The 22,142-nt window shown below is 43.4% G+C and overlaps 1 protein-coding gene across 8 annotated transcripts in view; it reads left to right on the top strand.

The window, feature by feature from the left end:
• Positions 1-22,142, top strand: part of CC2D2A (coiled-coil and C2 domain containing 2A) — a 134,489-nt gene that overhangs the window by 34,064 nt on the left and 78,283 nt on the right. For 7 of the 8 annotated variants that reach the window (XR_004679296.1, XM_035005273.1, XM_035005271.1 and 4 more), the window contains 6 exons: positions 2,718-2,819; positions 3,570-3,740; positions 8,788-8,950; positions 13,460-13,596; positions 14,227-14,358; positions 21,313-21,522. Coding sequence is in view for 7 of the 8 variants with exons in the window: in XM_035005273.1 (XP_034861164.1) it covers positions 2,718-2,819; positions 3,570-3,740; positions 8,788-8,950; positions 13,460-13,596; positions 14,227-14,358; positions 21,313-21,522 (915 nt within the window). In the remaining variant the exon portion in view is untranslated. The remainder of the gene's footprint in view (positions 1-2,717; positions 2,820-3,569; positions 3,741-8,787; positions 8,951-13,459; positions 13,597-14,226; positions 14,359-21,312; positions 21,523-22,142) is intronic. The other variant, XM_035005275.1, reaches the window with a different exon arrangement.

Here is a 22,142-nt window from a genome sequence, read left to right as displayed (position 1 = left end):
AGAAAGAAAGAAAGAAAGAAAGAAAGAAAGAAAGAAAGAAAGAAAGAGAAAAAAAAATTCCGGTAAAGAAAAATCAGTTCTAAGGCACACTAAATAAGATAAATATGTGTGTCTACCTTAGCCAATTGCAGGGAGGAAGAAGAGGCATCAGGCTTATACATTTTGGCTTAGGGAATGAAACAGCTTCAATAGTCAATTTCATTGTATTTTGTATTTCTTTAGATTCAGGTTAATCATGATAGTGCCTTTTTAAAGTCTGATTCAGCCATCAGAGGCCGTATAACTTACCAAAGGGAAGAGTAAAACCGAGTGGGCAGGAGCTGGGGGAGTGCAGAGCTCAGCTCATGTCTCAACGACCTGCATGCATGGTGTGACAGGACAGGCTGACCTGGCAGGAATGAGTGACTCCTTTTCCCATGAAGTTGTGACAGACAGGCCGGGTTCCATAGTTTCTTTCTCTTCCAGTGTTGGGTTTCAATGATACAGTGGACAACGGTGCAAAATAGCCAAGTTACATGAACAATTGACTCATTGCCCTTTTTTAGACCTGACCTCAGGCTATTAACAGAATATCTCACAGAGCAGATTTGTTGATGTATAGACCTCAGCCCAGAAGGAATATTGAAAAAGTGGTCCATTTACATCCTCTTGAGCAAAGAATGGAAGACAGGAAGAGCCCAGATGCTGGACCCCAACTGCCCAGCGTTAAATGCTGGCAACCTCACTCACCAGCTGCATGATCTTGGAAGTGTAATTTATCTCCTCTCTGGACCCCAATTCCCACCAGAAACTAGAGCCTGAGGCAAGGATTTTTCATGCCTTATTTGTGTGGCTTATTCTGAGAAGTGGTATCAATGAACAGGAGTTGGGAACTGGGGAGAAAGAAACAGGAGGGAAAGCCCGTTCTGGTGAATGTTACTGAGCTGGCTAATGCTGTGGTGCCCAGGGCTCGATCCTGCCAGGGCCCTGCTGAGGAGAATGTTTCTCAGAATTGCCTGCCTAGGACCTGGAAGAGAGGGTGTTTGTCTCATGGCTTCTGTTCCCAGCAGGATTTGCCCAAGGCTCCTGGCCTTCCTGGTTTTGTCTAAGTCTCAGAATGTCTGAGTGGGTCCTGCAGGCCAGTGATGAGAGCTTGAGATCCTTGGAACAGCTAAAACCAGGTGCTATGAAATTTCACCTGAATGCAACTAGATGTCCAGCCTGACCAGAAGAAAAACCAGAGTATCACTTAGATGTAATCTATCATAATATCAAGTATATATATATATATATACATATATATATATATGCCATTCCCATTTATGTAAAATTCTATGCCTCAGTCTCTAGTCTCTGGCAGACTAAAATAAAACATTTATGGTCATGTGATGTAAATACAAACCAGGGAGATCAAAGACATGTAAAAAGAAAATTAAGAATGTGGTAATAAGACCCACCATGATTGAGCCATAACTGTGGGCATATTTTAGGTGCATTGCTTTACTTGATGCTCAAAACAAGTGTCTAAGCTGTAAGTGGTGGAGTTGGGATTCACAGCCAGGCAGTCAGCCTCCAGAGCCCATGGTTTGATTACTAAGCTAGACAGAATAGCACCTGATATGCCTCAGACAATAAGATTCTAGAAAAGAGATTTCATTTTAGGATGGAGGAGTCTGAGAAAGGAAGTAGCTTTGCATGGTCTGGAAAAACAGGTAGGACTTGGGAAGGATATGTGGGAGGGGCCCAGTGCAAATACACTACATTCCATTTTCACTGATGAAAATTATTCCATGCTGTGACACAAGTCTCAGTCCAGATAATAATAACAAGGTTTCCATCACAGGTAGAATAAATTTGTCCCTTCTTACAATGAAGATCCAGATATACTATTGGAATGGCTTGGAGTTACTCAAAAGGAAGGCTTGGCATTTGGATTGTGCTGGGTGGAAAAGGATAAGTAGCCAGGTTCTGAAAGGGGTGGATTAAAAGCAGAGATGAGGACAAAATGGGAACAACCCTTGGTGGATTGGTCATTACAGGATGAAGGGAACCTCCATAATGAGAATTACCACATGGGGCTATCATAGATAGAATTTGGCTTCCAGGGGGGAGAGCAGATCCAGGGGCTCACAAGGACAGGCCTAGTGCCCTGGAGGGTATATGTCAGATTTATTCACATCCAGGCATTATTGATGCTTTTCTTCATAAATTGTTTGGAAATGGTCCTCTGTGAACTAGATAATCTATTGATTTGTAGAAGAAAAGCATTTGTCATTTTAGGGTCCTTTGAGTATAAAATTTTGTATTTGTTTAGTCTTGAGAGAGACAGAGCTAAGAAAATATTCAGCAACCTTAACCTTCAAATATATTTGACATTTGTAAGCATTTCATTCCTTGGGAATGATGGTCTGCACCAATGGTCAGACAGTTTCCCCTTTGAGAGTTAATGGGCTTGTTTTAGAACATCTTTAGTTTCTTGATTTAAATGTTCTGTCTATCCTGGGACACCTGGGTGTTTCAGTCGGTTGAGCGTCCAATGCTTAATTTAGGCTCAGGTCATGATCTCAGGGTCATGAGATCAAGCCCTGCATCAGGCTCCATGCTCAGCGTGGAGTCGCTTGTCCCTCTCCCTCTGCTCCTCCCCTCACTCATGCGAGCTCTCTCTCTCAAATAAATAAATAAAACCTTTTTAAAATAATAAATAAATGTTCTAGCTATCCTTTTTTCTGCTCATATAGGCAGATGAGGAGGTACAAAGGACTCAAAAAGAAGATGATTCCCAAAGTTACTCAAGAGTAAAATTCTGTGATTCTGTACGAAAAATCAAGCCTAAACCCACGGTGAGAAATCCTGTCTTTTTAAATCATGCATGCTTGAAATCATGTTTTTTGTTTATTTGTTTGTGTTTTCCAAAAATATCCAATGACAGATGCTTATATACGTACCCTGACTCTTATTACCATGGAATATGCAAGAAAAAAGCATGAGAACTGATTCCTACTTTTAAAATGCTAGACCTCAGCAGGAGAGATTAGAATACTGCCTGACTGGGTGAAGGGGGATGCATGGAAGGGTAGGAAATGTTAGCAAAAAGACTATTTTTTCAGCTCTGAAGTTGTACCAGCTTTCATTATGGGAAAAACGGGGGGTATCAACTCAAGAAGAATCAAAACCAAAAAAACCATTTTTTAAAAAAAGTTAACAGACCCCTGGATTGCTCATAATTAAACAAAACTATCTCAGCATTGGTCTATAAAATAATGAATCTACTTTTTGGTATTTTAATCATTTTTTTCAAAAGCTGTTACTGCTGTAAATAATGTATTTATGTGCCTATGAGAATGTTTGCTAGTTTATAAAAAAGTGACTATTAAAATTACTTATTCGAAAAAGCCACCAACTGCCTGTCGCGTGTGTTAAAGTTTGTGACAGGTAATCTCGTACCTTTGACAAAGGTAATGCACTTAGGATACCTAGAATGTGCTTGATGCCACTAACATCAAGCTGCTCTCAGCAAGCTGTGTGACACTTATCTCAGCTTCTCAATTCTCAATAAGATCTAAAATTCTATTGCACGTGCTTCTCCTTAGGTTCCACCTGGCTTCCCTTCTGCCGAAGAAGCCTATAACTTCTTCACTTTCAACTTTGATCCTGAACCAGAGGAATCAGAAGAAAAACCAAAAGCCAAAAACAGAGATGGAATGAACCAAGAGGAGGAGGAAGGAGAGGAAGAAGAGCCTCCTGTGCAAGAACACAAAATGGTATTTAATATTATGATGGTAATGAGGTGAGGGATGATGATGATGTTAATGACCACGATGGTGATGATGATGATGATGATGATGATGATGATGACATCTTCACCAAAAGGAAAGTGGCTGAGGACAAACCTGCCACCACCACACACAACAGCTCATCCATCCCTTAGTTGAAAGCAATAGGAATACTATGTTCACGGTACTTTCTGTACCCTTTGATTTTACCCCACAATTTGGATAATAAGGACCTTGATTAAATCTATCTATTTCTGGTGGAAAAAGAAAAAAAAAAACAGAACAAGGCAGCTTACAGATTTTGCTAGACTCCACACAATGATTACTATTCATCTCATATGCAAAATGTTGGCCTCTCCCAGGCAAATGAATCCTTGCTCTCCTTCTTCCCACAACCTCACAGGTGATTAGCTTTTTGTGCCCCATTCCACACCCAAGCTATGACTCAGACTCTGTGCATGGCACATGTGAGACAAAAGAAAACATCCCATTAAAAAAATGGACAAAGGACTTGAATAAACATCTCTCCAAAGAAGATATACAAATGGCCAATAAGTACAGGAAATACACTTCATATCTCTAATCATTAGGGAACTGCAAATCAAAACCACAATGAGATACCATTTTACACAAATTAGAATGGCTATTGTTAAGAAAGAAAGGAAGGAAAAGAAAGAAAGAAAGAAAGACAGAAAGAAAGAAAGAAAGAAAGAAAGAAAGAAAGAAAGAAAGAAAGACAGACAGACAGACAGACAGAAAGAAAGAAAGAAAGAAAGAAAGAAAGAAAGAAAGAGGATGCCTGGGTGGCTCAGTTGGTTAAGCGACTGCTTTCGGCTCAGGTAATGATCCTGGAGTCCCGGGATCGAGTCCCGCGTCGGGCTCCCTGCTCAGCAGGGAGCCTGCTTCTCCCTCTGACCCTCACCCCTCTCATGTGCTCTCTCTCTCTCATTCTCTCTGTCTCAAATAAATAAATAAAATCTTTAAAAAAAAAAAAAAAGAAAGAAAGAAAGAGAGAAAGAAAGAAAAGAGAAAAGAAAGAAAAAAGAAAAGAAAAGAAAAAGAAAAACGGGCTGGCAAGGATGTAGAGAAATTAGACCCTTGTGCATTGCTGATGGCAACATAAAATGGTGCAGCTGCTATGAAAAGAATGGAAACATGGAATTACTATGTTCTAGCAACTCCATTTCTGGGTATATACGCAAAAGAATAGAAAGCAGGCACTCAAACAGAGACTTGTACACTTAACGCTGAGAGAAGTGTTCTCAACAGCCAAAAGGTAAAAGCAACCCAAGTATCCATCAGCAGATGAATGGATAAACAAAATATGGTATATATATACAATGGAAAATTACTCAGCATTAAAAAGGAAAGAAATTCAGGGAGCCTGGCTTCTCAGTCAGTAGAACATGCAACTCTTGATCTCAAGAGTTGTGAGTTTGAGCCCCACGTTGGGTACAGAGTTTACTTTAAAAAAAAAAAAAGATTTGGATATGTCAATTATCTCAATAAAACTGAAACAATTTTAAATAAATAACTTTTTTAATTTTTAAAAAGGAAAGAAATTCTAATAGATACAGAAAACACATTTGACAAAATTCAATATCTATTCATGATAAAAACTCTTAAATTAGACATAGAAGGAATGTACCTCAACATAATAAAGATCATCTATGACAAAACCACAGCTAATATACTCAATGATGAAAGGTTGAAGGCTTTTCCTCTAAAATCAGGAGCAAGACAATAGTGCAAATACACTACACCGCAAATATACTCTCACCGCTCCTATTTCAACATAATACTAGAAGACTTAGCCAGAGCAATCAGGCAAGAAAAAGCAATTAAAAGTATCTGAATTGGAAAAAATAAAATTGTCTCTATTTACAGATGCTTTGATTTTATGTAGAAATAATCCTAAAGACTCAACCAAAAAATTGTTAGATCTAATCAATGAATTCAGTAAAGTTGCAGCATACAAAATTAACATACAAAAGTCAGTAGTGTGGAGTACCTAGGTGTGGCCTAGATGGCTTAGTTGGTTAAGTGTCTGCCTTAGGCTCAGGTCATGATCCCAGGGTCCTGGGATCAAGCCCCACATCGGGCTCCCTGCTCAGCAGGGAGTCTGCTTCTCCTTTTCACTCTCCCCGGCCCATGCTCTCTCTCTCTCAAATAAATAAGTAAAATCTTTAAAAACAAAACAAAAACAAAAATCAGTAGCGTTTCTTTACAATTACAACAAATTTTCTGAGAATGAAATAAAGAAATTGATCCCGTTTACAACAGTATCAAAAACAATAAAATACTTAGGAATAAATTTAACTAAGGAGGTGAAAGACCTGTACTCTGAAAAGTGCTAAGACACTGATGAAAGAAGTCAAAGAAGACACAAAGACATGTAAAGTTATCCCATGTTCATGGATCGAAGAATTAATATTATTAAAATGTCAATACTGCCAAAAGCCATCTGTAGATTCCATGCAATCTCTGTAAAGATTTCAATGATGCTCTTTACAGAAGTAGAAAAAAAAACCACTCCTAAAATTTATGTGGAACCACAAGAGACCCCAAAAGCCAAAGTAATCCTGAGAAGAACAAAGCAGGAGGCATCACACTTTGATTTCAAGCTATACTATAAAGTTGCAGTCATCAAAACAGCATAAAAACAGACAAACAGGCCAGTGGAACAGAATCAAGAGCCCAGAAATAAACCCAAGCACATATGGTCAACTAATATTTGACAAGGGAGCCGAGAATACTCAATGGAGAAAAGACAGTCTCTTCAATAAATGGTGCTGGGATAACTGGATATTCACATGTAAAAGAATGAAAGTGAACCCCTATCTTACACCACTCACAAAAAACTAAATCAAATGGATTAAAGGCTTAAATGTAAGACCTGAAACCATGAAACTCCTGGTGGGGGCGGGGGGGGGGGGTGTCAGGGAACATAGGAAAAAAACTCCTTGACATGGGTCCTGGTAATGAGTTTTTGGATATGACACCTAAGCACAAGCAACAAAATCAAAATGTAATTTTTTACCTAGATTTATGGAAGCTTGGGAGTACTTTCCCTTATTCCATAGTAACTGTTTTACAAATCAATATTCAGCTTGTTCTCACTCTGGAGGTCTCGTGAGGTTACAGACAAGGAGGCCAAGAATGCAATCAGTTGAAAGCTTGACTGGGTCGGGAGGGTTTGCTTCCAAGGTGGCTTACTCTCCTGCCCCACAGGTGCTGGGAGTTGTCAGGAGACCTCCAAGCTGCTTGAGCGTCCTCGTGCCATGACACCTAAAGCAAAAGATCCAAGAGAAAGCAAAGAGGAAGCCACGGTGCCTTTCCTGACCTTGAGTCAGAAGCTACATACCTGCCCTCATATCCTGCTCATTAGGAGCAAGTAACTAAGTCCGGCCCCCACAGAAAGGGGGGAGAACCAGGGCCCGCTTTTGGAAAGCAGGGCTCTCGACAAATCTGTAGACTTCTGAAATCATGACATAAGACGTGACATGTCTCCACAAGCCACCTCTCCTCCCTTTTGCATGTTTCTCCCCAGAAGCTCTGTGTTCCTAAAACCGCCCTTTGAAATAAATCATGCCCTACCGTGAAGCCCCTTCCCTGTACTCCATGCCCTTGTCTGCTCAGACCCTTTTTCAGTATTTTTATTTTTATTTTTTTAAATTTTATTTTATTATGTTATGTTAATCACCATACATTACATCATTACTTTTTGATGTAGTGTTCCACGATTCATTGTTTTCGTATAACACCCAGTGCTCCATGCAGTACGTGCCCACCTTAATACCCATCACCGGCCTAACCCATCCCCCCACTCCCCTCCCCTCTAGAACCCTCAGTTTGTTTCTCAGAGTCCGTAGTCTCTTGTGGTTCATCTCTCCCTCCAATTTCCCCCCCACTTCATTTTTCCCTTCCCTCTACTCAAAGTGGATTTAGTCTTTCTGGCAGAGGTTTTAGATCCTGTGTAGCCCTCCTAGTCTGTCTTCTCTGCAGTTTTTCTCCGTCTGTCTCTGCTCACCACAAAGCCAAAAGGGGGCACAAGCGAGAAAAAAATCACACACTGAAATTAGGGCACTTTTCTTTTTTACTTTTTTAAAGTTTTTGGCATTCTGTGTCCTCAAGTTGTCCTGGGAGCTTGGTTACCATATAGATTTACTTCCCCTTCTCATTGTTTGATTTATTTGGGAGGAAATATGAAGAGGCAGGTAGCGAGGCTAGCACCTGGGCAAATCTCCACAGGATGTTAAAGGTTGTTGCTCATAAATGGGCACCAGGCTTTAATTTAAAAAAAAAAAAAAGAAGGAGGAGGAGGAGGAGGAGAAAGAGAAGAAGGAGAAAAGTAAGGAGGAGATGAGAAGAAGAAGAAAGAAAAGGAGTAAAAGGTCGGAAAATATTCAAACAAAATTAACATGCCGCAGCTAGCATTTGTGATGACAGACCCAGTGCTTGGGATTTTTATGTGCGTCCGTTAATTCTATCCTCACAAAAGCCTAAGAGGTAAGTAAGCTCTGTTAATATCCACATCTTACAGTGGAGAAAACCAAGGATAAGGACAGCAGGTAAGTCCCCCAAAGTCCCGCCAGCAATGTGGGTGGAGCTGGGCTGCATGTGTGGACGCTGAGCAGAGTGTGGACGCTGCTTACAGCGTCTTACCCTGGGGTCGGTGCCGGGGGGAAGGTTAACATACCATGTAACTTCTGAGCCCGAGGACGTGAAGTAAATGTGGAAGAATACACACCCTCAAAGGAGGCCAGAGTTGAGATTTCGATTGCTTTGCCCAGCACATCTCTTCTGACTTCAGCCCATTCTGATTTTGAGATTTTCCGAACATGTGGAAGAGTGAAAAACAAAGAAAACCTGCTTGGGGAACATGAAAGGCTATCGAGTTTTATGCTTTCGTTTAAAAAAAGATAAAAGGAAAAGAGCACTGTCTTGTAAGTTGTCTAGTGAGTTTAATGCCATTGTTTTTCTAAGCAGACTCATAATCGTGGCGTGATTTTTCTTACTGTTTAATGTAATACAGGATGAGGAAGAGCTGCTTAGTGCTAAGGATGACGAGGATTTTCTACTGGGCTTAGACCACGCAGCTGAGGATTTTGTGGTAGTCAGACCTGCAGATTATGAAAGCGTCCATGTTCGACTGCAGATGGAAAAAGAACTCCTGTTCGTACCCAGTAGGCTGACAGGTACTTGCTCTTTTTGCCTTTCTGCTCAGCTTGGGCATCTTCGTTTTCCTTTATGAGACATACAGCTGGTGTCTGAGGATGTCCAATTTCCATGGCAGATCCCAGTTTCTAATCTGAGTTAGTCATCAAGAAATATCTTCAGATTAAAAAACAACAAAGAACATGAGAAAGTGCCCATTGAAAAACGCTCACTAATAGAATAGCAAAAGGAACACCTGGATGTTGTGGGGGGTCGCCTCATCGAATTGGCGACCAGTTCTGGGGGCAGAGAACCTGAGAGACTCTGAGATTCAGGCTGTGAGAAAGAAAATCTCTCTGTTTCATCCTCTACTCACTCTCAACCCTGCTAGAACACTTCTGTGACCAGATGTGTGGGGGGTTTTCCCCACACCAACCAATTCTCCAACACAAGCTGTATATCCTACAATTCAGATCTGACACTTATACCCAGAGTCAGCACAGACCCCACAAGTTAAGGGCTCCATCCCACAAGACTACCCTCTATTTAGACAGCAATCACAAGTAGTGGGTCCCCAGGTTATCCATACTTCTATTCAGTTTTGCCACAAATTGGGGGTTCCATGACCACCCTCCTCAGGTTCAATAATTTGTTCTAACAGCACATAGTAATCAGAGAAACACTTATATTTAATTGGTTTATCATATAATAAAGGATATGGGGGCACCTGGGGTTAAGCGTCTGCCTTCAGCTCAGGTCATAATCCCAGAGTCCTGGGATTGAGCCCCATGTTGCTCAGAGGGGAGTCTGCTTCTGCCTCTCCCTCTGCCTGCCATTCCCCCTGCTTGTGTTCTCTCATTCTCTCTTGCTCTCAAATAAATAAATAAAATCTTAAAAAAAAAAAAAAGAGGATATGAGAGAGCACACAGATGAAGAGATTCGTAGGGCAAGGCATGTGAGAAGGGGCGCGGAGCTTCCATCCCCTCTCCAGGTCCCTCCCAGCACTCCATGTGTTCATTGACCAGGAAGCTCTCCAAACCCCTTCAGCTAGGATTTTTATGGAGGCTTCTTATGTCAACATGAGCGACCAAGTCATTGCCATTGGTGATTAATGAACTCTCTAGTCCCTCTCTTCTCCTGGAGGTGGGGGTGGAGGACAGCAGTGGCTGAAAGTCCCAACTGTCTACTCACAGGGCTGGTTCCCCTGTCTGCCAGCACCATCCTGAGACTATCGAGGAGCCCCCAGCCGCCAGGCATCTCAGTAGCGTGCAAAAAGATATGATCACTTCAGAGATTCTGAGGGAGGTACAAAGCAGGTTGGCTGAGGTCCCTCAGGGGGCAATGGCCAGGGTATTAAAGCAGATTAACTCCTAGTGACTGCCCCTTGCTTCGTTTCTGCCCTGGGTTTCCCTTTGCTCTTTTTTCCCCTGGAATTTTCTTTCCTCCGGAGAGTGCCTGAAGGACCTCCCCAGTTAGTTAGCTGGTAGTTCACGCTTAAAATGGGAGTCCCCAGGAGAGCCCCGCAGGCTGGGAAGGGGGGCTGCACGCACCTTACGTGGGAGTTGGATTTCTTTTCATTTGTCATGTTCTGAGTTCCAATTAAATGCCAAGCCAAGGATAAATTATTCTTCCTTTTTGATAGATCATTTTGAATCATATATGGTTCAAAGTATTGGGATTTCTTGGACATCTCAGGTTTCCTTTTAAAGTAGGTAGCTGGGAAAGGCGCCCAAAGGTTACAGCTTCGCCGTAACAATGACAGGGAACGCACTCCGTACCCTTCCTCCGCCAGGTTCCTTTTTTTTTTTTTTTTTTAATTTTATTATGTTATGTTAGTCACCACATAATACATCATTGGTTTTCGATGTAGTGATCCACGATCCATTGTTTTCGTATAACACCCAGTGCTCCATGCAGTATGTGCCCTCCTTAATACCCATCACCGGGCTAACCAATCCCCCCTCCCCCCTCCCCTCTAAAACCTTGTTTGTTTCTCGGAGTCCATAGTCTCTCATGGTTCATCTCTCCCTCCAATTCCCCCCCCCATTTTTCCCTTCCTTCTCCTAATGTCCTCCATGCTATTCCTTATGTTCCACAAATAAGTGAAACCATATGATAATTGACTTTCTCTGCTTGACTGACTTCACTTAGCATAATCTCCTCCAGTCCCATCCATGTTGATGTAAAAGTTGGGTATTCACCCTTGCTGATGGCTGAGTAATATTCCATTGTATATACGGACCACATCTTCTCTATCCATTCATCTGTTGAAGGGCATCTCGGCTCTCTCCACAGTTTGGCTATTGCGGACGCTGCCAGGTTCCTTTCTAAGCACTTGATGTGTGTCAACTCACCTAGCCCCACACCAGGGCTGGACAAGTGTTCTTTCTCATGCCCATTTTACAGATGAAAAAGCAGAAGCCCAGAGAAGTTAGGGAACTAGTCCAACGCCACAAAGCTAGTGACAGGAAGGAGGCAGGGTTCTGACCTGGGAGGCCAGCTGCAGAGGGCACACACCGGGCACAATGCGTCCTGATGCTCCTTGGGGGTTTGGAGAAATGCACCGGCCGCAGCCTCGGCCAAGGAGGAGCGCCGTCACCTTGTGTCTGTGCTCAGAGGTCTCACTGTCAGGCCTGTCCCTGGAGCCCCCTGGGCTGGGAGTGGAGGTTAGACCCCAGGGGCTGGCTCAGACTGGGGGCTGGGGTGAGAGGGGAGCGCGTGGAAGAGGCTTCAGGAGCCCCCGCTGCACCCGGCACCTGCTCTGAGTGAGGAATCCAAGCACCGGTCCTTCTCCCCACCTCGCTCCGGTCCAGAGGGGAGGCAACCCCTGGCCTAGCAAACCGAAGCTGGGGAGCCCCAGTGCCCCAGCTCCTCCTCCCTGAGGTATGACCTTGAGCAAGCTCCTTCATTCTCGGTGCCTCGCCTGAAAACGGAGGAAATGAAACAATCCTACATCATCATGACTCTGGGCGTTTCTTCCCTTGAGCACTGAGCAAATAGCCTGAGCGAAGCGTCTGTGTGTTGACCAGCACACAGCAGGGGATCAAGAGTAATAATGTTTCTGGGGCACCTGGGTGGCTCAGTCGGTTAAGCGACTGCCTTCGGCTCGGGTCGTGATCCTGGAGTCCCTGGATCGAGTCCCGCATCGGGCTCCCTGCTCGGCGGGGGGTCTGCTTCTCCCTCTGACCCTCTTCCCTCTCGTGCTCTCTGTCTCTCATTCTCTCTCTCTCAAATAAATGAATAAAATCTTAAAAAAAAAAAAAGAGTAATAATGTTTCTGTTACCAGTGCTGTTCTTGTTGCTGCTTGGAGAGTGGTTGCCAAAGCAGAGTGTGTTCGCCCCGGGGACGCAGGAAGCAAACCTCAAGTCTTCTATTGGCGCGTATTTCTAATCTCGTCCTTTCCTGATTTAACTGTGCATGTACAATAGTGTGTCCACAACCAGTGAACACGTAGAGTGAGTGAGTGCTCAAAAACGTTTCCATGAAAACCTTCGAGGACGGCTGGATTAGTGCCTGCTACCTAGCCATGTGAATGGAGGGGCGGGGAGCAGACCCCCATGTTTGCTCAGGTTGGCCGCATGTTGTCTCCGGACTCCGAGGTCCATTTTTCCAAGAATGCTGGTATTAGTTGTTTTGTGTGGGTGAGTTTGGGAAGCAAAGTGACCAAATGGCCACACAGGAAAATTAGCAGATTCGGGGATTTGGCAAGGTTTGGAGTGAGATCATTAGAAACAAAAGAGACTCTCCACCTTTCCTTATTAACTCCCAGATTACCTCCGGACACTCACAGTTCCCCTGGCTTCTTCTCTTATTTTCTCCTCTGGCCTACTCTGCCCAAGCAGGCCCAGGGATCTTTCCAGAACTGAAAATCCACTCGGTCACTCCCCAGGTAGAGCCTTCAGGGGCCCAACCCCCTGACCAAAACCCAAGCTGCTGGTGACCTGCAGGGCCCTCCCTCCGCCCTGCCCCTGCCCACCACCCCGCAGTGCCCAGTGTTACCCCACTCCATGCCCTCGGGGGTCCCCCATCCCGGGCTCCTTCCCTCTCGACCTTCACGAGTTGGTATAAACACAAGGCCTCCTGAGAAAAGCCTCCCTCCCTGCTCTATCTCTTCTATCCTCTTTTTAACTTTTTAACTTACAAAGCATTTTCTCACACTTTACCTCATTTAATTCTCCCAAGAACCCAGTGAGTAGATATCATCATCCTTTTTGCACAGAAGGAAAGTATTCCAAGCAGTGCCAGGCCCGGCTTCGTTCGGCCAGCGAGCGAGCCGCCCAGCAGGCCCTCTGATGTGAATACCGCCCTCCCCACAGTAGGCCACACTGGTGAGCGAGGTGCGGAGTCCTGTCATGGTTCTACAGCGTGATACTGCGGGTGAACACATTCCTCTTGTCCTTGGTTCTGCTTCTGGAAATTAAGATGGGGGCCTTGGCAGCTTCCAGGAATACAAATGAAATTTCCAGTGGTTGTTTTGGTTCAGCACATCGCAGTTTGAAATGTGTAGGTTGGCACTAACGTTGCTTGTATTTATTTATGTACTACCTAGTGCCTACGTATAAAAAGCTTCCCGAGAATGTGCAGCCCCGATTTCTGGAAGACGAAGGCCTTTATGCTGGGGCAAGACCTGAGGTGCCCCGCGCCTGTCAGAACATCATGGAGAACAGGCTGCTGACTCAGGAGCCCGTAAGCGCGCGCGCAGCCCCGTCCCACCGGTAGCCCCTGGGCATCTCTGGGTCAGAGCTGCTTCTTCCTGTCCCGGGCAGTCAGCACACCCTCAGGCTCAGTTCCTCCTGTCTACAGACAGTGGTTCAATTTTTTTTTTTTTTTTTTTTTTTTTTAATTTGTCTCTCAGTATGTTTGGTGATCCTCAAACCACATACCCTCTCCCCTGCTCAAAGGCCGTCTTCTGCTGGCCGGGCTTGGGATTCTCCTGCTGAGTCAGATGTCGGGGACTTTTTCACAATTCACGGAAATGCTTAACTGTCCAAAGATAGAATGTTCTCAGTTGTATTTCTATCATTTTTTCCCCTAATTTTTAATGAATAGAAAAAACACTTTTTTAAGCACTCTGTAAGCTTTTTGTTATGCTTTTTTGGGAGGGGAGTGAGGACTATAACTTAAATTCACTGTGGGGGCGTTAGTGAAGACTCAGTTGCTAATGGAAATGAAGCTTTTAAAGATCTGTCGGGACAAGGGAAGGTGCATGAGATGTGTGTGTCCAGCCAGAGTTTTCTTGCAGTTGTTGTTTATTTTGTAAACCATTTTCTATCCAGTTATAAGAAAATGGTGTTCTTCCCTCTGCTTGATCTGCAGGGAAGAAAGTGGTTTGGAGATGACGGGAAAATCCTAGCACTGCCAAACCCCACCAAGGGGTTTCCTTCGAGACCACCACTGCTGACACAGGAGCAAGACGTTAAGGCAGAACTTGAAACACTGTATAAAAAGGTAAGCCCACCTCCCCATTTTTGATGCATGAAGGTGCTTGAAAGTGCTTTGCTCTTTGAATAGCTTGGGGTACTAAATTCGTAACATTCTACTTTGGTTGTTGTTGGTTTTTTTTAAGTTCACTACCTTACACATAAAGAACAAACAGCAGGTGTATTATATAAGAGCGAGTCGGCTATGCTCACCTAATCCTTTCTTAAAGAAGGCCTCGTTCCCAGGTAGGAATGGCTAAGTCAGTGACTTTATTTGCATATCCAAGTTAGCTGGCCTTATTTTTCTTCTTTGTTCTCTGCGTTCTCACAGATGCTGCAAGATTATTTCCCACTCATTGTCTCTTTATTATATAACTGGAGATTTTTCTCTTTTCTTAAAGATTTATTTATTTATTTTGAGAGAGAGTACCAGCAGGGGGAGGGGCAGAGAGAAAGGGAGAGAGAGAGAAGCTCAACCAGACTCCCCACTGAGCATGGAGCCTGAGGGGGCTCGATCCTACAGCCCTGAGATCATGACCTGAGCCAAAATCAAGAGTCGGCTGCCTAACTGACAGAGCCACCCAGGCTCCCCCAACTGGAGGTTTTCTATCCTTGCAAATCCTTTTCTTTTTTTTTTTTATTTTTTTTATTGTTATGTTAATCCCCATACATTACATCATTAGTTTTAGATGACGTGTTCCATGATTCATTGTTTGTGCATAACACCCAGTGCTCCATGCAGAACGTGCCCTCTTTAATACCCATCACCAGGCTAACCCATCCTCCCAGCCCCCTCCCCTCTAGAACCCTCAGTTTGTTTTTCAGAGTCCATCGTCTCTCATGGTTCATCTACCCCTCCGATTTCCCCCGCCTCATTCTTCCCCTCCCGCTACCTTCTTCTTCTTTTTTTTCCCTTAACATATATTGCATTATTTGTTTCAAAGGTACAGATCTGAGATTCAACAGTCTTGCACAATTCACAGTGCTTACCAGAGCACATACCCTCCCCAGTGTCTATCACCCAGTCACCCCATCCCTCCCACCCCACCCCCCACTCCAGCAACCCTCAGTTTGTTTCCTGCAATTAAGAATTCCTCATATCAGTGAGGTCATATGATACATGTCTTTCTCTGTTTGACTTATTTCGCTCAACATAATACCCTCCAGTTCCATCCACATCGTTGCAAATGGCAAGATCTCATTCCTTTTGATGGCTGCATAATATTCCATTGTATATATATATACCACATCTTCTTTATCCATTTGTCTGTCGATGGACATCTTGGCTCTTTCCACAGCTTGGCTATTGTGGACATTGCTGCTATAAACATCGGGGTGCATGTACCCCCTCAGATCCCTACATTTGTATCTTTGGGGTAAATACCCAGTAGTGCAATTGCTGGATTGTATGGTAGCTCTATTTTCAACTTTTTGAGGAAACTCCATACTGTTTTCCTGAGTGGCTGCACCAGCTTGCATTCCCACCAACAGTGTAGGAGGGTTCCCCTTTCTCCGCATCCCCACCAACATCTGTCGTTTCCTGACTTGTTAATTTTAGCCATTCTGACTGGTATGAGGTGGTATCTCATTGAGGTTTTGATTTGGATTTCCCAGATGCCGAGCGATGTTGAGCACTTTTTCATGTGTCTGTTGTGTGCCCATTTTCTTAGTTGAAAAATAGGAATAATAATAATCTTCTCTACCTCAGAGGATCATTGTATTCAGATGATGTAACTGTATGCCCTTTTTAAAAATTGTGAATGTCTATGAAATTTGTTGTTACTATAGACAAGTATTAATGAGTGGCTACGTTGTGCAGAAATGTGATCATGGGAGTAGATGATCACAAAACAAGCATCAACCCAAGTCACAGCCCATGAGGGATTTGTCACCTATTTGTTTACATGACAGATACGTGATATAATTAGTGACCGAGACAGTCATCCCCTTGTGCACATATCCAGTAATACATCAGTCTCCCTTCACCTTCCCTCCGTTTCAGCAGGAAACACTGATATAATGAGGCACTAAATTATGGGTAACAGTGAGAAAACAGATGAGTAAGTACTATGTTGAGTTGGGTATTAAGGAAGCCAATTAATCTTATCTGTCTGCTTCAGAGGTTGTGAGCTAGTTGAGAAATGCACAGGGGTCAGAGAGGGATGAAGAGATCAGTCGCACACAGGGTAGAACTGGACAGCAGAAGGCCACTGGAACCCAAGACCAGTTGGGCTTCCTGCTCCATCTCCCATGAATTCCACTCCTGTCTAGACACAGCCCTGGTGAGTTCACCGTGGGGACTGCTGAGGAGAACACACGGGGACAGTAAGCAGGCTCTCGGGAGAGAGCTAAGAAGGGGCAGCGGAGAACCCGGACCAATGGCTCTCAGGCTCCAGCTGGCTCTCTAGCCATGTTCTTCCTTCTCTCTGGGCAAAGAGCCATGAGAATGGGGCATGGGAAGAGAAGCAGGGTGGTTTCCTCCCAATACCTGTGAGAGGGGAGATCTTCCCATCTTGTGTGCAGAAATGGGGAAGGAGATAAGGAGAATGTCCCCCTCGGAGGGGCTGGTCGTCCAGCATCACAGAGCAAAAGAAGTTAAAGAAGGGAGAAAAACAAAGGGACTGGAGACTCCCAAGGTCATTTCTTAGAGGGTCAGGCTTTGGACATAGCAAAGAGCAAAGGATATGTTAGAGTGCATGGGAAGGATGCAGAAGGGTTTAAATTAGAGGGAGGGAATATTATTCCCCCTGTGTGTTCCCCCATTACGCATTACCTGTTACATTCACTGTGGACTTGTATACCTCAGTCTTTTTGGGGAGAATGTGGTTGTGGAAACTTCCAGTGATTCAAAACATAATACATCTCTTTCTAGATTAATATTTTCACAATTTTATTTTTTTACCAACTTTTACCTTTTCCTACATTTATTCAGATCTGTGCAATGTCAAAACCCATGTTTTCTCCACTGTTCCATGTAACAGGCTTGCCTTTAAGAAAAAAATGTTAAATGCATATGGCCTATATTTTTAGTCTTATGTCCAAACATACCTTCCATCTGGGAGGTTTGACATGATGCAGGAGCACAGAAGGAGATGAACAGGCGAGAGGGCTTCACCAATAGCTTATTAATGCATCTCCTCTCTCCCTCCCCCACTAGCCTGAAAGTGACTCAAGGCAAGGATGAGGTTTTCTTCTTCTTTTAACCCTAGCACTGGGCAGGAGGCGGGCACATAGGGACACCTCAATCAAAATACAAATTGAATGTTATTTAAATGATTCAGCTGAGCTGAATGTCTCTAGAAGAGACTCCCTCCTTATTCCTCTCCTCAGCTGTCTCTCCTGCAGAATAGCGGCTTTCCTGGGCTCTGGCTTAACCCTGGCATCCCAGTGATGGAAAACCAAGTCCATGTGCTGGATCGGGATTTGGCAATTCCCTGGGCCATTAATGGTGAATTTATGCCTCAGAGCTCTCAGGCTCGAACTAACCCAGCAGGACTGACCAAACCCACCCTCCATCCCCCATTAGTAATTTTCAAAAATGGAATACTCTACTCTTCCTAAATTAAGACCTTTGTGAGAGACAATTAAAAATAGAGAAATATAAAAAGAACGTCAATATCGCGCAAAGAACAAAGTTAAACGTCAAATGAGAAAGAATGCAATTGAATACCTCTTAAGAAGGAACTATTCCAAAACTTAAGAAAATAAAAATGCCAAGGGGACATTGCACGTCAGACATAAACAATATAAAATGCAGTTCGCTTAATCCTGATGACAAAGTAGGGTTAGGGTTATTGAAAGCAATCCCAGCAGCCTCCCGCCTCCCTCCCTTCCTCTTTCCCTCCCTCCCTGCCTTCCATCATTCCTTCCTTCCTTCCATCTTAACTTCCTTCCCTCCTTCCCTCCTTCTTTTATTTTTATTCTTCCCATCCTTAACTGAAAGTCCGCTATATTCTCAGTTGTCCTAAATTCAGAGAATATAGAAGTAACAATATTCAAACATGACCTTAGACTGTACCTAGGTAGGCAGAAATGTCAAGTGTTACCGATTCCGTCAGGGGGAGCCTGGCTGGCTCAGTCGGTAGACTATGTGACTCTTGATCTCAGGAATTGAGATGAGACTGAGCCCCACGTTGGGCACAGAGTTTACATTTTTTTTTTCCAGTTTTTGGTTTTTGTTTGTTTGTTTTGTTTTGTTTTTAAAGATTTTATTTATTTATTTGAGAGAGAGAGAATGAGAGACAGAGCATGAGAGGGAGGAGGGTCAGAGGGAGAAGCAGACTCCCTGCTGAGCAGGGAGCCCGATGTGGGACTCGATCCCAGGACTCCAGGATCATGACCTGAGCCAAAGGCAGTCGCTTAACCAACTGAGCCACCCAGGCGCCCCAGAGTTTACATTTTTTAAAAAAATGAAAGATTCTGTGATTAGAAGTCGGCAAGATATTCCTGGAGGGCATAAGTGTAGAAGCAAAACTGCTTACCATTTTGAGGAATTTACCATGATTCCAACCTCCTTGTCAATTACCACTTGGTAAGATTACCACTTCCCTCTCCACCATTCTCATCAATGTTTCCCAGAGCATTGGTCACCTACTATGTTCTAAGCACTGCATTCACCAACACTCTTTAGGTTGCAAATGATAAAAACTAAAGCAAACCAGCTTAAGTAAAGAGAGAATTTGGTGGCCCATAAAACTGGGAAGGATCTGGAGATAAATCATAAAAATGAAGGAGGGACTTTGGGAACCAGGACCTCGGGGGCTGCCTCTACCTCTCTTTTCTCTGGTTCTCCTTGAATGTTGACTAGCTTCATTCCCTCCAATTGCAGACAGACCAGAATTCTCCATGTGTTAGGGGATATGACCTTTGATAATCTAAGCTTAACAACTCCAGAGGAAAGGATTCTATCTTTTCTTCCAAGATTCACATTTATCAATAGCAAGGACAAACTGGTCAGTTGTAAGTAGGACATGTGACCGCCACCTCATGCCCAGAAGATGGGGATGAGAAAGCTTCCAAGAATGAGAAAGCTTCCAGAGAGGACCCGAACAACAGCCACAGAATCTACGGCAGTCTCTGGACTGGATTCAGACTCTGTTCCTATTATTTTCCCAGAGCAAATATAGAGACTTGTATTTTAATCCCACCAATGATTATTCTTTTTCTATACAACTTTTATTTTTTATTTTATTTTTTTTAAGATTTATTTATTTTAGAGAGAGAGCATGTGAGCAGGAGGAGGGGCAGAAGGAGAAGGAGAGAGAAGAGAGAGAAGCAGACTCCCTGCTAAGCACAGAGCCCAACAGGGGGCTCAATCCCAAGATCCCAAGATCATGACCTGAGCCAAAACCAAGTGTGGCTCAACCGACTGAGCCGCCCAGGCGCCCTTCTACAGCTTTTAAGTTTCTTTCTCCATTGTCATGCATCTCCACACACACCAAGAACATCAGCAGATAATCCATTTGCATCACCTCTGATAGTCTTGGGTTTTGGTTTTCAATTGAAAATGAAGAATCAAATCAATTTCAAGATTAAAATAATATGTTCTATAAATATCATTTATTCTTAGAAGAAATTATTTCCGCTATTTTCATGGTCGTTCTCAGTATATAGTTAAAGAAAATAAATATATATAATAAATAATTATATAACATAAATATAACAAAAAGAAAGACAAGGAACTGGGAGTCTTTCTCCTTAATAGGAAGAGAGTTGGGCTCTCTTGAGCAGTCTAGCCCAGTGACTACAAGGGTCCTGGAAACTTTTTTTTACGTTGTTGACCTGAGTCTAAGGCAGAGACCACCAGCAATCATTTGACCATGGGCTAATGCAGATTTGGGGAAGGAGAAATGAAGTACAGGTATCCTGGGTAACATTTCAGGTAAATTGGACCATGCTGCCCACATTACTTACTCATACCAGGAAGAGTACCAGACGGAACCTGAGAGCCACATCCTGAGTGACCTAATAACTCTAGAACCCCATGGCAAGAGGAAAGGCAAAGCAAGAACCAGCAGGAGCAAAACAATTAGAGAGGAATTTTCGATTAAGTTTGTAGAATGATGTTTAGTTGTACGTGTCTTTGTGAGGTGGAAATTTTTTAATTAATCTCAGCAGTCTGGGTGATCATAAGACACATAGTGGTCACATGCAGATGAAAAACTTCTAACACGGGGGCACCTGGATGGCTCAGTCAGTTATGCATCCAACCCTTGATTTTGACTCAGGTCATGATGTTAAGGTCGTGGGACTGAGCCCTGTGCCAGGTGGGGAATCTGGGTGTAGAGCCTGCTTGGGATTCTGTCCTTCTCCCTCTGCCCACCCCAACCCCTGCTCACCCTCTCTTTAAGAAAAAAAAAGAAACAACTTCTAACACAAATGTGGGTTATAATTGAATCCTTTTATCTGAATGAAAGAGAAAAGAAATTATGCCCTCCATTGTGGCACTGTGAAGTGTAAGGATATTAATGATCAGAACTAGGGCTTTTATTAGACATGAAATATCAGTGGAATATGATCCCAGCAGGGGTGGTCTTCCCTCCCTTTAAATGCAAATGGAGACTCAACTCAGCATATTCTGGAAGGTACTGAGATAGAGTCAATCCATTCCTATTCAAGCCTACCATTTGTAAACACATCCCGGTTTTAAAAGGATATTTTTTTTAAGCAAAAAATCTGTTGGTCTTCTCATCAAAGACAGACTGAATGTTATTTTATAGGAGAAAACATGTTATTTTATTAAAATAAAGATACACTGTGTTGAAGTCCTACAGGAAATCATAAGTCCTAAATATATATTAATACTCTACTGATCTGCAGGGGAGGTGGGAAATATGAAATGGAATGGCTAAGAAGAAATAGACTCATATATTCCTACTTGTGGGTCCTGGTGCATCTGGCTGTTGTCTCATTCCACCCTAGATCATCATTATCCAGTGAGTGCTTTAACTGGGGTTCCCCCATACTCTGCTCCCTTTAACAGGCAGTAAAATATGTCCACAGAAGTCAGCACATGATTGGATCTGGAGACCCCTCTGGAAATTTCCAACTGGACATTGATATTTCAGGGTTAATCTTCACTCATCATCCCTGTTTTAGCCGAGAGCATGTTTTGGCGGCCAAGCTGGCCCAATTATATGACCAGTACCTTGCAAGACACCAGAGAAACAAGGCAAAATTCCTTACTGATAAGGTACACTCTTCCATTCTTACTGTTGACGGGGTTGGTTCTTCTGATGAGCCCAAGCAACAAAAACACCAGCCTGCAACAAATGTTCGTGCACCTCTTACACATGCCCCTCAGCCTACGATGTGTGATAGACTGTTCTCCTTGCAAGCAAACAGAAGGCTCTGACAATGCACATTTCATGTGTGCAAATTCAGTGGCATGTGCTTGGCTTGAAGAGAAAGGTTTGTGCAAATGGTGCAAGTCATCTCACCTCCCAGGGAGCAGGCATTTAATGGAAGATATGTAGCTGTGTCTTGCTTGCATGACCTCAGATGCTGAGACTATTCACGGCCTGAGAATCTCTCTGTCCTTAGAGACATTCTCATCTTTACATGTAATTTGCCGTAACGTGGTACCCAGACACGAGTCAGTTGTTTCCGATGATGCTCAAAGAAATGGCTCTCTGTGTGACACTTACTTCCAATGTGATGCCATCCCATGGGATTTTCTTGAGTAATTTTGACTACGGGCAATTTTAGCCCCACACTCTGACTTTAAAACCTACTGTCCAAATAAGAGATCACTCCACATTACCTCCTTTTGAGTCTATAGGTTTATGATCTATTCACAAAAATATCCCTGTA

This window comes from Mirounga leonina, unplaced genomic scaffold (assembly GCF_011800145.1).
Source record: "Mirounga leonina isolate KUSES-001 unplaced genomic scaffold, KU_Mleo_1.0 Mir_129, whole genome shotgun sequence".
Lineage (NCBI taxonomy): Eukaryota > Metazoa > Chordata > Mammalia > Carnivora > Phocidae > Mirounga > Mirounga leonina.
Note: the sequence above shows the minus strand (reverse complement) of the source record. Positions and strands in the feature narration are given on the sequence as shown.